The 16,590-nt window shown below is 38.5% G+C and overlaps 1 protein-coding gene across 1 annotated transcript in view; it reads right to left on the bottom strand.

The window, feature by feature from the left end:
• The window catches only part of KCNMB2 (potassium calcium-activated channel subfamily M regulatory beta subunit 2), a 224,409-nt gene that overhangs the window by 29,132 nt on the left and 178,687 nt on the right, over window positions 1-16,590 (bottom strand). The window contains exon 2 of the mRNA XM_028101080.2: window positions 2,319-2,441. Within this exon, the coding sequence (XP_027956881.1) occupies window positions 2,319-2,374 (56 nt within the window). The 5' untranslated portion in view covers window positions 2,375-2,441. The remainder of the gene's footprint in view (window positions 1-2,318; window positions 2,442-16,590) is intronic.

Below are 16,590 nucleotides of genomic sequence, written 5' to 3' on the forward strand. Positions count from 1 at the left end.
AAACCAGGCGGATTGATTTCACGGGCCTTGGCATTTCTACCCCATAAATAAAGCTTGCTGAAAATTATTTCTTATAGTCAGTATTGTAATCATTTTAAATCTCATAGTTACTGGAATCATAATTTGAAAATAAAAAATGAAAGTAAGTAATTTAAGAGTTTCATATAATTTTAATGGTGTAGAATATGAAGCTAATTATTGGCTACCTTTAACTCCACAAACATTGCCCATATATCATATCCACATGTTTACTATCTCTCCTCTGATATGCAATTTTCAGCTGTAATTTAACACAGTCTCTCCCCTGCAGGCTTGGACCTTGACTGCTGCTCCAAGTGTCTCATGTCTGAAAGAGCCTATGTAAGCTATGGGTTGGATGCAGGGGAGAGAGAATATGACCTTGAGTTCAAATTCTGATTCCATCACTGGCTAGTTGTCAGACCCTGGGAAGTTATTTAAAATCTCTGCTCCTCAGCTTCCCCATCTGTAAAGTGGACACAATAATCTCTATCTTATAAATGAAGAGAGCAGTTTATGTAAAACATGTAATATACAGTAATTGCTTCTTAGGTGTTAATCTTTTTGTAAAAAAGTTATATATATATATCAAAATATACTTAATTAAATTATTCAATGAGAATAAATAGAGGGTGAAATAAATCACACTTCACCTGCTCTGATGAAGTCTTCAAAACCTCAGACAGGCTAGCCACTGAAAGTCACAATATTGCTGTAGGGAAACAAAACCTCTGCCATTTTTCACCATCACACGTCGGTGGGCTTTTTTCTTTTATTTAGGAAATGAGATGACATGCAAAATATGGAATTTTCAAATGACACACCAAGTTTTAGTCTTACAGTAAAGATCTTGCTGAAAGAGGATTCACTTACTCGGCTTGAAAGCAAATGAAAAATAACTTGATTAAGCATTGAGAAAAAGCATGTGGAAACCTTGAGATGAACAAAGATAGGGAATTTTCAGTTGATCTTGTGTTGTGATGAGCACTAGGACTTTGTTCAAATGCTAGTTGCCTTCTGGGCTGTAATTTTACTTAAACATCATATCATTCTTTTTCCCATAATTAAGATAGTATAACACATTACAAAAGACTTGGAAAATGGAGAACTGAAAAACGTTTTTCCTTCCCAGCTTTTTCCTATGTATATATATTTTTGTTGCTGCAATCATAGTTTGTATGTAATTTTTCAACTTGATCTTTCAGTTACTATTATGTCAAAGCATTTTTAAGTGCTAAGTGATATATTACATTCCATGATTTATTTAACAGATTTTCTATTATAAATACTAAAGTTGCTTCCAAGTTTTTTTTGCTGTGATATATAGTTACTGCAAAGAACAATTTTGGTTTCAGAATTTTTCAAAGGATTTTCTCTGTAGGGTAATACTTTAAAAGGAAAAATAAAAGTACCTCTTCTCAAAACTGCATTCACGTAAACCTCCCTCAGGTCCCTTCTTGTGTCCAGCACCATTTATCAAGCCTGGTTTCTATTGGATTCTGCAAAGTTGCAATATGCTGGTATAGATAGTGGTGTTTTAAACTTCACCAAACCCAAGAAATAGTGTAAGGTCAATGAGAAAAGAGAGAAGGAGAAGAAAACAAATGGAGAAAAAAACGAATATTTAAAAATGGCCAGAGAATTTTATGAATAGATTTATTCCCTAAACCCAGGTGGGGGCGGGGAGCTGGACTGAGCTGTGTAATTGTCATTTTGTCTTTTATGAACATTCCTTTGCCTTTCAATCTTTCTTCTCAGTCCTGCATTCCTCCCTTACCCCAGACTATTCTTCTAAGGACTTTGAGGGCTCCATGGACTTGTCCATCCTCTTTTCATCCTCACATAGCTTCTGCTTTCCTTCCCTGCCGTATGTCCTTGAAATGCAACTTTCATCATTTTGGTTCAGTATTTACTGAGCATTTACTGTGTGCCGGGTGCAGTGGTGGGGGCTGGAAATTCAAAGGCGAGTAAACCACAAAGTCTGTGCTGGTCAAGAGGACGGTGGGAGGCTGTGAGTGAATGGATATCTGAAAGCAGGACTGGAGCTAGCCAAGTGATGAGTGGGTGTGGATGTGCATGGGTGAAGGGCATTTCTGACAAGGAACAGCCCTTGCAAAACTGCACAGAGAGTGCAAGGGGAAAGGCCAAAGTTTCAGAAAGCCTACTCCCTCAGTGTAGAGCCCACCTCACGTTAACACTTGTGAAACACAAAGCTCAGTTGCCTCATGCTTTCCTACTGGCATGCTGTCTGGGTAGTAGGTTAAATGATTCTGAAAAGCCCCCGAATCCCCGTGATTTACCTTTTCTCATCATGTCTGTAAGATGAAGAGGTCCGGCCACTGGTCCATATAAACATCTTAGAGGATGTTGGTCCAGGGGCTCCTTTCCTTATGGTGGAAGTCCTGGAGGAATGGCGGAAAGACCTAGATGGGAACACACTGAAGTTAAATCCATTACCTTAAGTTTGGGAACTCTGTATCAACAGCAACCAATAGCTTTAGTGGACTGACTGTCTTAAATAAGGCCAGGTTTCTGTTGCTACAGAGCAGTGCTTCTCAACCCTGGCTGCACATTAAAATCAAGTTTTTCGAAAGGTTCCTCATTGTTTCTAACGCACTGCTAGGGTTGAGAGCCACCGCCATAGGGAAACATGGCTTTCTAATTGATGTTAGCATCATATTCCTTCCCCACAAATCTAATTTTAGTATGGTTTCACACCCTGTAGTACACTGTATTTTTCCAAAATTTTGGTTCAGATTTAGATACTAAAATTCTATTTCTCCTTTCCTATTCAAACTGTTTTCCTTGATGCTGACGGGTGTGACATATTGGTGACAAAACATCATCTTTTAAATATGCTCTGCTGTTGCCAAAGCTGTGGGTTTGTTCCATGGTGGCCGAGTGTCTGAGGAAGTCACAGAAGCAGAAGATGAAGCAGATACTCTCTGGCTCCCGGAGGCTAAGTTTATAGGATCCAGAGTCAAGCTCTTGGAGGAATGTTGTGTTCTCTTGGTTAGGATTTGGCTTATGGGTTTAATTTTTTCATCTCCAAGCATAGCACTGAAAGTAGTTAGCTATTATAATTTATTTTCTACATAATAACCATTTTCTAGGGATTTAGAAACATGAAATATCATAGAAATTGTAATCACATCTGAAAGTTAAAATAATATTGAGCTAATAGAACAAAGGAAGGAAGGAAAGTGATTTCTTCATGATTCACAATCACTTGTGGCTTTCCTTCTGGTTGAACACTATATTAACGGGAGGCATGAGACTGGAAATATTAGCTATTATATGATATATTAGCTACTACATGTCAGGCACTTTGCATATATTATTTATGCATATATCATGAGATGTATATGCATACATTTATGTTGTGCTGATATTATGAAAACTGCAAGGTGGATGGTGCTATTATTTCCAGATTATGAATGATGATTCCAGGAGATTGAGATATTTGCTCAGATTTAGAAAAAGTGAAGCCATGCTCCAAAACCAATGTCTGCCTGCTTCCAATTTTCATGCTCTCTGTAGAAAGATATATTATGGTCTTAGCCCAGTGATTCTCAAACTGTAACATGCATATGAATTACCTGGGGGATCTTATAGCAATGGGGATTCTGATTCAGTGGGGTCTGGGGTGGGGCCTGAGTTTCTGCATTTCTAACAGCTCTCAGGTGATGCTGATGTTGAAGGTCTGCAGAAAACACTGAGCAGCAAGGGCCAGAGCAATGGTCTTAGAGTGAGTAGTTGGCTAGAGGCCCAATTTTGTCACTACCTAGCTGTGTGGCCTTAAGAAAGTCACTTAACTTTACTAGGGCTTGGCTGTTTTTAATCTGTAACATAGAAAGTGTGAAACAGAGAACCTTTACGATTGCTCTCAGCTCCAACATTTTGTGATTCAGTAAATGGTAGAATGAATCTAGGCATATTCAAGGCATTGTGTACTGCCTTTCTGGGACTAGGTCTAGGAATAGATCTCCTTCTGCAACCCTGCGGTCAGCATCGGAGATAGACGGAACAGAGGCCAAGGGGGTAGCAGGGGCTTGGTAACCCATATAGATGCAAGAAGTCATCCTCCCATCCCTGGTCTCCTAGGATAAATGGTGGGAATTACAGGATACACCTAACAGATGCCCTCACCAGTTTTAGAAGGGCTTAGAAGTAGAACCTGCTAGCTCTTTAAATGACTTGGATCTGAGATATTTAGTTAGTTATGTTCCTTTTTGAAGATCCTTAAAACATATAAAATAAGATAAGAGATTAAATCCATTATTAAAGCCAGTTAGCCTTCAGGAAATTAGAATGATTTGAATCTACGTTGAATGACCTACTCCATAAGAATGAGGATTGACTTAAACTTCCAGGAAGTTATTTCAACACTGACTCTGGCGGAATCTTCTGCTCACCTTAGTCACTCCTAAAGGACTAAGGATGTGGAGTAGACGGAAAAGTGACACAATCTTGAGTTAAAGTAAAGCAATAGATTACTGAGGTCCTGCCTTGTTACTCGTTATTAACCAGCATTTCATAGACACACCATACATATTATAAATGCTTTGAAATCATTCCAAGGGAAAGGCGCTGCAATGATTTTAATATACTTAGGATACTTTCAGACTATGTGTCATTATTCTAGTGTGGCACCCTTGCTCTGTTGTTTTAAGACGATATGGAAAGGGGAAGATGAAAGATGTATTCATTCTAATTAACTGTCTAAAGCTTGTTGGAAAGGAGTTAATGACTCCTCGGGTTAGTCCAATAAGTGGATTTGGAGTTTCTCCAGCCCAGTTTTCTTTCATAAAGACAAACTATTATTTAAACCCTGCTAGGTTTGTTGTTAATTAAAATTAAAGGGAGTAGCTGCTTTAAGGACAACAGTATAAAGGTTCTGTGGAAGTTGAAAAAATTTCCAGGCTTCAAAAAAACACCCAGGATATGTTAATGGAAGCTGGTTTGGAGGTTTTCTCAGCTCAAAGGCAGTCCTCCTGAACTGTTAATTACCTCAACTCCGCTCACTTTCTAAGACAAGGAACATCTCATTTGAGTTGTGATAAGGAAAGTGATAAAGAGACAAAAAGACACTTTCTACAACTTTGTAATTTGGAATCCTAGCATCAGCAGAGTTCTGCGTTAGCGGAGACACGGGCTGTGGGCAGCGCGAGGCAGCCTGGATCCAATTCCATCATGAAGTGACCTAGGACTTGCAGTGAACCTGGCAAAGCCAGGACCATATGACTGCAGACGAATGAAGTCCGAAAACCAGCAACCCTAAAAGATGCTATCTCAGCCTTGGATGACAGCAGTTTATCCGCGAGACTGTAACAATTTCTTTGGGTCAGGAAACTATAAAGGGCCTCTTTCCATTGCTCAAGCACACCCCTCGTGGATTTCTACTTCCTCGACTCAGTTTGCACCTTCTCTCTGCCTCTCTTCCCCATCTGGTGAATGAAAGCCTTTGTTTCCGGGGCTGGCTCAGATGTCACCTCTTCTGTGAAGCCTTTCTTTGACCCAGGTTAGCAGCTTCCTCCACTCTGCTCTTAATTCTTGGTATTCAACCTCTGTTAGAGCAAAGCATGCTGTACCCTGCTTGTACACAAATCTGCCTCCCCTGCTAGTCTGTGGGTAATGCAGGGCAGGGCTGCTCCTTACGCACCTTTATGGCACGATGCAGTTCACACAACGCCACCCTGGTTATGTTTGCTGCCCGACCATCTCACTATCCATTTGAAAACATGATTGTCGACATGACTTTGCCCTCCTGCGTTGGGATCACTGCTCCTGGGTGCAGCTGTGGCTCCTTCCTGACCCTTCCCTGAGCTCCAGATGTCCTTCCCCCTTCCTATTCCCACTTCCTCTTGCTCCTTCTCCTGACTCTCCTGCTCCCTCTGTCTTTTTTCAGTGACTTGGGCAGAAAGTTCTATTGCTCGCTGAATTATCATCCAGTAAGATTTTCTTTAGAAAGGCAGCATGGTCCCAGGAGAGCCAGATGGGGCCTATGCGTTTGTTTGCCTCCTGGCATCACCACCTCCCAACTATGTGACTTCAGACAAGTCAGTTGAACACCACTACGTCCTTGTTTCCTCAGCTGTAAAAATGGGAATGGTGACATTTGTTTTTCGGGGTTGCTTCGAGGATTGATGAAATAACAGATGCAAAATACCTAAAGTAGGATCAAGGCACATAGTAGGAACATACTAAACATCAGTTTCTTTCTTTTTTCCTCTGTTATTAGTTTTGATGGCAAATGGACTGGATTTTTTAATCTTTTTTTAAAAAAAATCCAATTAACTTGTTTTGTACTTGTACATCGAGATTATTGATTTTTTTTTTCCTATGGGTCAGTGGCTCTCAATAGAGGAAAAACAGTTTTCTCAGATACTAAGATAATAAAATCTGAAGTACTTCCTCATTCACATTAAGTTCTGATACCTATCCTGAGCAAGAAGAGCAGAAAGAGAGCGTCCCTGAACCCTGGCCATACATTACAATCATCTGGGGAAATGTCTAAAAAATACTGGGTCTCTAGCCAGACCAGTAGAACCTTTGGGGTGGGGCCCTGGCATTGGAATTTTGAAAAAAGCTGTTCGGGCATTCTGCATCGTGGTTGCAGCCAGGGTGAGAAACAATTGTTACAAACGCTCAGGTTCTGATTTCATTTCATTTGAATCCTTTATGGAGACTCCTCCTGTCTCTAGAAGCTTCAGCGGGGGAGTAACAGTTCTGAGTCCTACTCTGTGCAGTGGCTTCTCCACTGGTATCCATGTCGAGGCCTTGAGGTGACAGCCACAAGGACAAGTGGCATATGAGGCAGGGAAAGAGCATGCGGTTGCAGTTTTCTGGCATCAGTGGCCTTGAGCTATGCATATGGGATGCTCTTAATGCACTCTGCTTTATTAAACAGCAAGCAGGAGCCAGCAGAACTATTTAACACATAATTACATGTCTAATCTTGCGTAAAATTGTAACACTAATGACATCACAGCAGCAACTTAAAAGGTCACTCTGAGCACAGAAATTTAGGAATGCTTCTAATCTGTGACACTTTATCTTTGCAGATGGCAAATTATATGTTCTCCATAGGAACTGAGTTGTTTTGTCTTCAGGGCCTTTGGAGGGAGAAGCCAAATGTATGGTGATAACTTTAGACCTAGTGATTGAATTTAGAAAACACTGGTCCATCTTAAGAGTAGTTTTAAATGTCTTAAGGATGTTTTATTCTCAAAATAAACTAGTATGTCTTGTTTTAATTCATTTGGGTGTCCATTTGATGGCATTTCTTAAGTGTCTTGTAGGTGCCAGGCACTGTACTGGGTGATGGGGGCACCAAGCCACCGTTTATCTGCTTCCAAGGAGTGCACCATCTATGGAGGAGTCAGGATAATAAATCAACATTCACTCTACCACAACTGCTCTTTCTAAAGGGTGCTGTGACTTCCCAGTGGGCATATCTAATAGTTACTTGTCTCTTCACATCTTACTTAACTTGCTCAGCTTACTGAATTTGATCCTAATATTGTTGGTCATTTCTTACTTCTAAAAATGCTTTACAAACTTGATGCATAGGACAATGCTCTCTTGTTTCTCTTTCTCACTCTCTAGCTGCTCCTTCCATTTCTTTGTTGGGTTCCTGTTTCTCTATCTGCCCCCTAAATGTTAGTATCATTTGGGGGACTACTCTTGAAAAGTCTCTTGACTTTGAGAAGTTCTTTATAGATCTTGGATACCAGCCATTTATCTGTAGTGTCATTTGCAAATATCTTCTCCCATTCTGTGGGTTGCCTCTTTGTTTTGTTGACTGTTTCTCAAACTCAACACCCAAAAAACAAATAAGTCAAAAAATGGGCAGAAGACATGAACAGACACTTCTCAAAAGAAGATATACAAATGGCTACAGACACATGAAAAAATGTTCATCATCATCAGCCATCAGGGAAATTCAAATCAAAACCACATTGAGATACCACCTTACACCAGTTAGAATGGCAAAGATTGACAAGGCAAGAAACAACAAATGTTGGAGAGGTTGTGGAGAAAGGGGAACCCTCTTACACTGTTGATGGGAATGCAAGTTGGTACAGCCACTTTGGAAAACAGTGTGGAGGTTCCTCAAAAAAATTAAAAATAGAGCTACCCTATGACCCAGCAATTGCACTACTGGGTATTTACCCCAAAGACACAGATGTAGTGAAAAGAAGGGCCATATGCACCCCAATGTTCAGAGCAGCAATGTCCACAGTAGCCAAACTGTGGAAAGAGCCGAGATGCCCTTCAACAGATGAATGGATAAAGAAGACGTGGTCCATATATACAATGGAATATTACTCAGCCATCAGAAAGGATGAATACCCAACTTTTACATCAACATGGATGGGACTGGAGGCGATTAGGCTAAGTGAAATAAGTCAAGCAGAGAAAGTCAATTATCCTATGGTTTCACTTATTTGTGGAACATAAGGAATAGCACGGAGGACATTAGGAGAAGGAAGGGAAAAATGAAGGGGGGAAATCAGAGGGGGAGATGAACCATGAGAGACTATGGACTCCAAGAAACAAACTGAGGGTTTTAGAGGGGAGGGGGGTGGGGGGATGGGTTAGCCTGGTGATGGGTATTAAGGAGGGCACATTCTGCGTGGAGCACTGGGTGTTATACGAAAACCATGAATTGTGGATCGTTTCCTCATGTATTGTATGGTGACTAACATAACATAATAAAATAAAATTAAAAAAAAAAAGAAAAGTCTCTGGACAATGCCTTCTAACAGGAATGTGAAAGACCTTTCTTTCCCAGTTTGATGCCTGAAAGCCTGAGTGAATGGCTCTGTTTGCGGCTCAGTGGTAGAGGTAAAGAAGTGTATTGCTGAACACTAATGGCCTTTTTGAGAAGAATCAAATAAGAGAAAATGGGTTCTATGAATTATTATTTCAGACTACTTTTCAACGGCTGGGTTGACAATGTACAGACTCCTCTGGCTAGAGGTGGGTGTGGGAGTTATTTGCGACCTCTGTCACATATGTGGGGCAACTGTTGTTCATGTAATCAGGATGTGTTTGACTTCTGCTTCAGGAGGACATAGCCCCAGTTAAATAATGGACCTGTCCTTTAGCCTGCTGCTGACTTGGCTCATTGAGCTTAGCACTTCAGAGGCTCTGGGCTTCTGATCTTCACTCTGTAGCTGAGTAATTGTATGAACAAAGGCAAAACACTCCTTTTCTCCTCAGTGTTGCCACCCGTGAAAAGTTGACTGTGGAACTGAACTCTATTCTTTTAGTTAATTCAGTATTCATTTCTTCATTAACAAAAACTTATTATTGAAGATGTAACATACGGCAGGCACCAAGCTGGGTGTTAGGGATATGTTGGTGAACACAGCACGTATGACCCTTTTTTTGTGGACCTTATGGTCTAGAGGAGGGGATGGACTGGTCAGATGGGTGTGCTTGGGGGCCTTTAATATAAGATCATTATGCATGTGTGTAATGAAGTAAGTTTTGCATTATATCTACATCAAAAATGGCTATCTCAGGGCTTAGTTGAAAAAGCTTTGAAATTAGTTTCAGGTTGAAATTCCAGCTCTACAACGCAGTAATTATGTAACCTAAATACATTGTTAGACTTCCCTGAACGTCATTTTCCTCATCAAGAAAATCAGAGTAATAACAGATATCATAAAGATTCACCATGCAGATAATTTGAAATAATGTATGGCATTGAGTAGGCACTTGGTAAATGTTAGTGTTTTTCATTTGGAGGAAATAGTAGAAATTTTTTTCCCAAATTGCCATACCAATACATCAAGCCCTTCTGCTTGAGTCATTTAAAAAAAAAAAGTCTTATGCAGAAATGGAATACACATTTCTACATGGGCTTAATTAGTCCACTATTCCATAATTCATTTCTTAATGAGCTTTTCAAGCGGATAATCACAACTGATGTTCAGTTTGATTCCTTCTATGCTACATATTTAAAACTGGTTTAATTGTTAAACATTCACTCTGTTGGGCATCACACATACACAGCTGGTGTAAGAAAACCTGCTCATAACTCACGTGTGCCTCAGATTGGTACAAATGACAGATTTATGCTGAGACCATCCATCTCTTCTCAGTGAATGTGGTTTAATTCTTCTACTTCTGTTGAAAATCAAAGATGCCAAACTATAATAGCTTTTTTACAGAGAAGAACTAGAAATGCCAATAATAAACATAAAGGTATGAGGTTCTTCTCCAGACCTATATAAATAATGCATTTATATGCATTGTTTCATTTCATTCTGTAACCCGTAGGAGAGCTCTCAATATTTACCAAAAAAGGAAAGCAATATTCAGAAAAGCAAGTAATTAGGCTTAAGTTACAGAGTTATTAAGTGATGATGTCCGATTTTCAATCTGAACCTGTCTAACCCCAAAACCCACGCTCTCTCAACCTCTTTTGAGGTTTTGAGAGCCCTTTTGCCTCCTGGGCTCTAATTCCTCATATATAACATGAGGGAATTGAAAGAGATGAGTCTAAGTTTCCTTTCATCTGAAAAATTTTATTTCGTTCCGCTTTGGAGAATTGCAGCCAAGGTCTGTTCCTACGACTTGACTTCTAATTTGTCTTTGGTGAGATATAATTTCTTTCTATTTCACATTCTGTTAATTTCTTAAATGAAGTCTTCAGTAATACTCATGGGGAAAACTAGTAAAGTAGACAGAGGAGAGATTAAGCGCCAAGTAGGAAGGCAAAATGAAAGCCCCCCAGTGATCCTTGAAAAGTTTTTCTGTAGACCCAGGCATTGCTGTAGAGTTGGACATCTTGGGTACAAACGTTGTTTTGATGTTAGGATTCCAACAGACTCTTCTACTAATTTCTCCTACTCCCTAGGCTGCCTCTCCATACAGCCCATCTCTAACCCAATTGTTAAACCATCACTCTATCCCAAGGGGGAGCTATGATAGTTGAAATTTTAGATGCTCTAGCAGACTGGTGAGAGAGATATTTTGGGGGCAAAAACATACGGTTCATAGGTCCAGCTGTGGTGGTCACTGAATGAACTCTATTTGTCCATGGCCTCTCCCAGTAGGCTCTCTGAACTGACTACCGATAATACACGTAAAATTCTACTTGCTGAACTCGCTGTTCTCAGCCCCAAATTGAGTATTCCAGCTCTTTCTTTTTGCCAACAGGACCATTCCTTTGATTTATCCTTGTCTTTAATTGCTAAATGGAATAGAAACCATGACCTCTGAAAGCAGAGAAAACTTGAGTTGAAGTTCCATTTCTGCCCTTTTGCTATCAATATTACATTGGATACAAGCTAATTAACTTCTCTGAGTCTCAATTTCCTTACCTATGAAATGGAAATATGATGTACCCCTCAATATTTGTTGTGAGGATTAATTAAAATAATGAACCTGACATTATTGGCAGCTATTTATTTATATGTAGCTATTTATTTATGTGTATATAAATAAATGTTTATTTATATATTATAATATACTTAATATGCCAAATTAAGACCATTATCCTAATGAAGGGATTTTAAATAGAGTTCCAAAAAATCATTGAATACTAGCTGGAAGAGATATCAGAAATATTCTAGGGCATATGCCAATATTGAGGCTTGGTGGTTTTGGGTTTTCTTGGATAGTTAAACTTTTTTAAGACTGTAGGTAAAAGGCAAATGTGTCTAATTACAAAAGTAGGTTTTTACAATGCAAAGGCACTAAGCTGGTGAAGGAAAATATTTTTAAAATTCTAAATCATACTTTGATCCAGTGGAAAGAACTGTACTTATAGATACAAGGGAAAAAAAATCAGCAGCAGAAATAGTGATTCCTTTTTGATGGCTACAAGTTGAAGAAATACCCATTCAAACTATTTAGACTTTATGGTGAATAAATATGAAATTAGATAGATAGTCCTTTTTTAAATCTATGATTTTACTATTGTCTGGAAAATACCTGATATGATAATTCAGTTGCTGAGGATAATTACAATATAAATAATATAAATACCTTGGGATAGTTTGCTTAAAGAGCTTGAATCTTCTGTTTGTTGCCTATATGATTTTGGGTTCCATATTTGGGACTAAGAACCTAGGAGACTAAGAGAAACCACCTAAGAAGATGAGTGAGGGTCAGAAATTAGAATCCTAGTTATTCTTCAACCCACACATTTACCTCTAAATGACTATGCAAATTGAAAAGAGGCAGCATAGATCAAGGAGGCAGATGGGAATCACTTTTACCTCTTACTTTCATTTCTTCCTTGCTCTCTGACATGGGATGAGTTAATTAACCTCTCTAAATCTCAATTTCCTTATCTGTAAAAATGAAGTTTGTAATGCCTCCAAAAATTGTTTCAGTATTTTCAGTATTAAGTGAAAAGACATGTCAAGTCTGGGACATCATGGGTACTAATCAATGTAAATCTCTCCCTGAAAGGAACTGATTTGTTTACCTTGTCCAACATCTGTTATCAAGACCCAGACAAACAGTCTCTTTTCAAGTAGGGAAAAGCAGCCAATGCATATGGTTGGTTTCTTGAAAATATAGACACCAATCCATTAAGAAGCATTGATTAAAAGTTGCTTCATATTAGAAGATGTTAAATATATAGGGATGAATGAAAGAAGTGATTTTCCTGTCCCTCATACCTCATCACTCAGTCTCCAAATTCTTGTATATAATTTCTTACTGTCTCTAGAGAACCACTGTCCAATAAATGTATAATATCAACCACATATGTGATTTTAAGTTTTCTAAAAGTCACAACGAAAAGAATAAAAAGAAACAAGAGATTAATTATAATAATAAATGTTATTTAACCTAATATACCCCAAATATTATTGACATGTAATAAAATAAAAATTATTAATGGAATAATTTACACTTTTTACAAAAACTAAGGCTTTAAGATTCAGTGCATATTTTATACTTGTAACACATGGCAATGTGGACTAACCACATTTGAAATGCTCAATAGGCACATGTGTCTAGTGGCTAGTGTTTTGAATTATTTCCAAATCTACCTTCTGTTGCTACATCAATTTTTGCAACAATAATACATCACCAAGAACAATAATTATTTTCATTTATTGAGTACTTGTCATGTGATGAGTCCTGTGTTTTATGTACATCACATTGACGACTACCCTATTTTATGGAAGAGGAAAATGAGGCTTAGAGAGAGTAAATAATCTGAAGGTCATACAACTTTTTAAATGGCAGATCTGGTATTCACATCCATGTCAGTTTGATTCTAGTGTCTATCATGCTATCTGTCTGGATTCCTCGAATAGCTTCCTAACTGGTTAGTTGCCTTGGAGCAGGACATTTTCATATAGCATGTCAAAATAGGCACTTCAGATTGTAATACCATTATTTTATTATTATTACCAAGTAATTTTTGTCATAGACATTCCTGACCTTCAGCCATCTTTGAGCCTAAACCTATCTGTCCTCACATTCATGAGGACTAGCCAGACCCTCATTTCATTCCCAAGTCACTTACAGGTGTAGGGCTGGGGTGAGGGCAGGGATGTAATCAGTGTTCAGAGTGGACCAAGATTGCTGGTGAAAATGCCAGCATTGTCCCTAAAAAGGGTTGAAGTTGCCTTAGCTGATTCTAGATCTAGAGCAGGTGCTATGCAAGAAGAATCATACCAAGTAACAAGGAATCTATCAAAGACTATCAGGATCATTTCAAAAAGATTTAGAAATTGACCTAAAGTTGCAAAGAAAGAACAATCTATCAATCAGAATAATAATAAAATGGATGGAAATATAGCACATATGTTTCATTTGTGATTTCACAGTATTATTTTAAAAAACTAACTGGTTACCATTAGAAGATGCTAGGAAACAAACTTATTACTTTGAAAATTGTTCAGTATAGGGAAATAATCCTTTATCCTATGTTTTCAATATTAACCAAAGCATTGGGAAGCCAAATAGTTAGTGAAGTAAAGTTTCTCTTTATAGAAGTCTTTCACCTAATTAAAGAGGATAGGATATTAGAATTAAACTATCATTTTTCAACTCTTAAGAAGCCAAAGTTCCTAGACTTTGATCATCAGTGACTGTTATCATTAAAAAAGAAAGCCACTCACAATATCAATTATGAATTAGTCTTGTCAAGAAACCCCCAAACTTGAATCTGATCAATCCTCTGGAGCCAATGAACAATTTATGGAAAACAAAGAGAACAGAAGAAATGTTATAAAATATAGTGGGGATGCAATCAGTGAAATTGAGACCTTGAGGACAGACAACCTGGAGTCTTTAATAAATAATTTCTAAGATAAGATAGAGAAGGAAACTGTAGATTAAATGAGACTTAAAAAACATTATTTACCAGTTGTAGTGTGAGAATTTTATTTGGATTCTGATTTACAGACTGTGAAAAAAAAGTCATTTTCTCTTCTGTTTTTAATCTTTATTGCAGTCCAGTTCCTCTTGAAGTATTTTTTCTAAGCATACTTTTAGTCAGGTCACTTCCTTGCTTAACATCCATCAATGGCTCTCTATTATCTGTAGGTAAACCCAAGGAAGATTTCACAGGCTCTATGTGCTCTACTTTAAGGAAGATGTTATGTGTGAACTTTAGGGAAGGTGTCCTAGAAGAAGGGGAATTGATAGGATAAGAAGGGGAAGAATATTAGGCAGAGTTTCTGGGAAGGACAATCGAATAACTCATTGATGTGAGCATAGTATGGGTGGAGATTGGGTGGGAGGTTGGAACTTCCTGAAGTGTAGGGTCGATGTTGTGTAGCTGGAGAGTGAAGAGCTATGAAAACCAAGTCTGGGAGGAGTTGATACTTGTTGCTTTGGGATTCATCATTGTACTTTCTTTTTGCTCCCTAAGTAACAATATAAGATGAAGCTCTTCTTGAAAGCAATGATTCTTAATCTTTTCCCCTTCGTGACACACATTTACGTCACTTTACTCAATGAGCATTACCAAGTTCTGAAGGTCAGGCTGCAGCATAGGTCCCCAGTTATGCACCAGCTTTAATGTGGTGGCCTTCATAACCAGTCACAGTGTGGTGTGTCTTGTTACCCCAGCTGAAAACCCCTCTTGTGGTTGTGGTGGTGGTAAGGTAGAGTCCAACAGCTGGTAGCAGGAGTTGGGGTCAAGAGTGCTGGAGCTACAGGGAGGAATGTTCTAACTGGCTAATAGAGCCAGCAGACAAATCCAGGTCAAAGAATGAAGTGCAAATACAAACACCAAGGATTATATTCAGATTTAAAGACTGGCCATAGTGTGTTCCCAAGAGAGAAAGGTGGTTCAGGATCATGGGGAATGACATACTGGCTTCCTGTCCTCTCAAGATTTGAGACAAGCTTGGTTCCAGGATGCAGGGAATCAGCCTGGAACAAGTGGGGGAAAGGATCCTGGCACAAGTGAGGCAGACTTGGAGGCTTTCCATCTTTATTGGTGTGTGACTCTCTGCTTTCCCCCTTATTGACTATGTGGCTTGGAGTTGACAATTAAGCATACCTTAGCTTGTTTCCTTATTTTTAAAATGGAATTATTATTGGCAAATGGAAGGAAATCAATCAGGTAGTTCTTTTTAATGGATTTATCTCAAAGCTTCAATTATGTCAAGGTCAAAAGACCCATTTCTTTTTCTGGAACATTCTCACCTTATATAAACTGATACATAAAATCAAAATAAAGCTCTTCTCAAACTCATGTTTTCCACATTGCTTTCAAAACACTTCAAACAAATTGTAGAGGAAAAAAATGGTCATTGTTTCTTTCAAGGAATAGAATTCTGTAAGAAACAGAAAGAAATGCAGCTGCAGTAGCCAAGGATAGCTGCCACTTGAGTACATTTGGCTAGAATATTCCATCATGAATTGTTGGGCCAGGGAGATTGTTTCAGTTGCTGTGGCATACATAGATCTAGAGTTTACACAGCACTGGATAAACAGGGTTATTGAGGGAAACTAAATGACAAACCAACCTAAACTAGTGTTAGCGACATAAATATTTATGTTTTATGGAATTTACCAAAAAGAATCAATTACTATAAACACCTATTCACTGCTAACTGACATGGTAAGCCTTTTGTCATCTGAGACTCATAAGATCCTTAGAGGTCATTCTTCCCTTTGTATCTGATGCTTTAACCCTTTGGAATGTTCTAAATGAGGAGTTATCTGGCTATTGATTAAAAGACTCCAGTGGAGAGGAATCTGCTTTCTCTGGGGACAACGTCCCCCCTCCTTCCCAACCCATTGTTGGACGTTTATATTTGTTGGAAAGTGTTTCTATAATTTGAGCTGGACTCTGCCTTCCTAGAGTTCCACTATTGCTCCTGGTTTCACAGTCTGGATTGCTTTCCAGATGTTTCATTCAGCTGTAATATCCTGCCAATACTTCTTAACTATAAACTGAATGTTATCCAACTGTTTTTCAGATAACATGATCTCAGTTTTTTTTCTTATTTTAGTCCCCTCCTCAGGCCATACTCCATTGGTTAATGTCTTTCCCAAGTATCATGAGCAGAACAATACTAAAATTTATTATTTAACAGTGCTATATATTTTTAAATTAATTTAGTTGCCACAGAA

The sequence above is a fragment of the Eumetopias jubatus genome, unplaced genomic scaffold, assembly GCF_037043125.1.
Source record: "Eumetopias jubatus isolate StellerSeaLion01/CBP00866 unplaced genomic scaffold, mEumJub1_p1.0 scaffold_1, whole genome shotgun sequence".
NCBI lineage: Eukaryota > Metazoa > Chordata > Mammalia > Carnivora > Otariidae > Eumetopias > Eumetopias jubatus.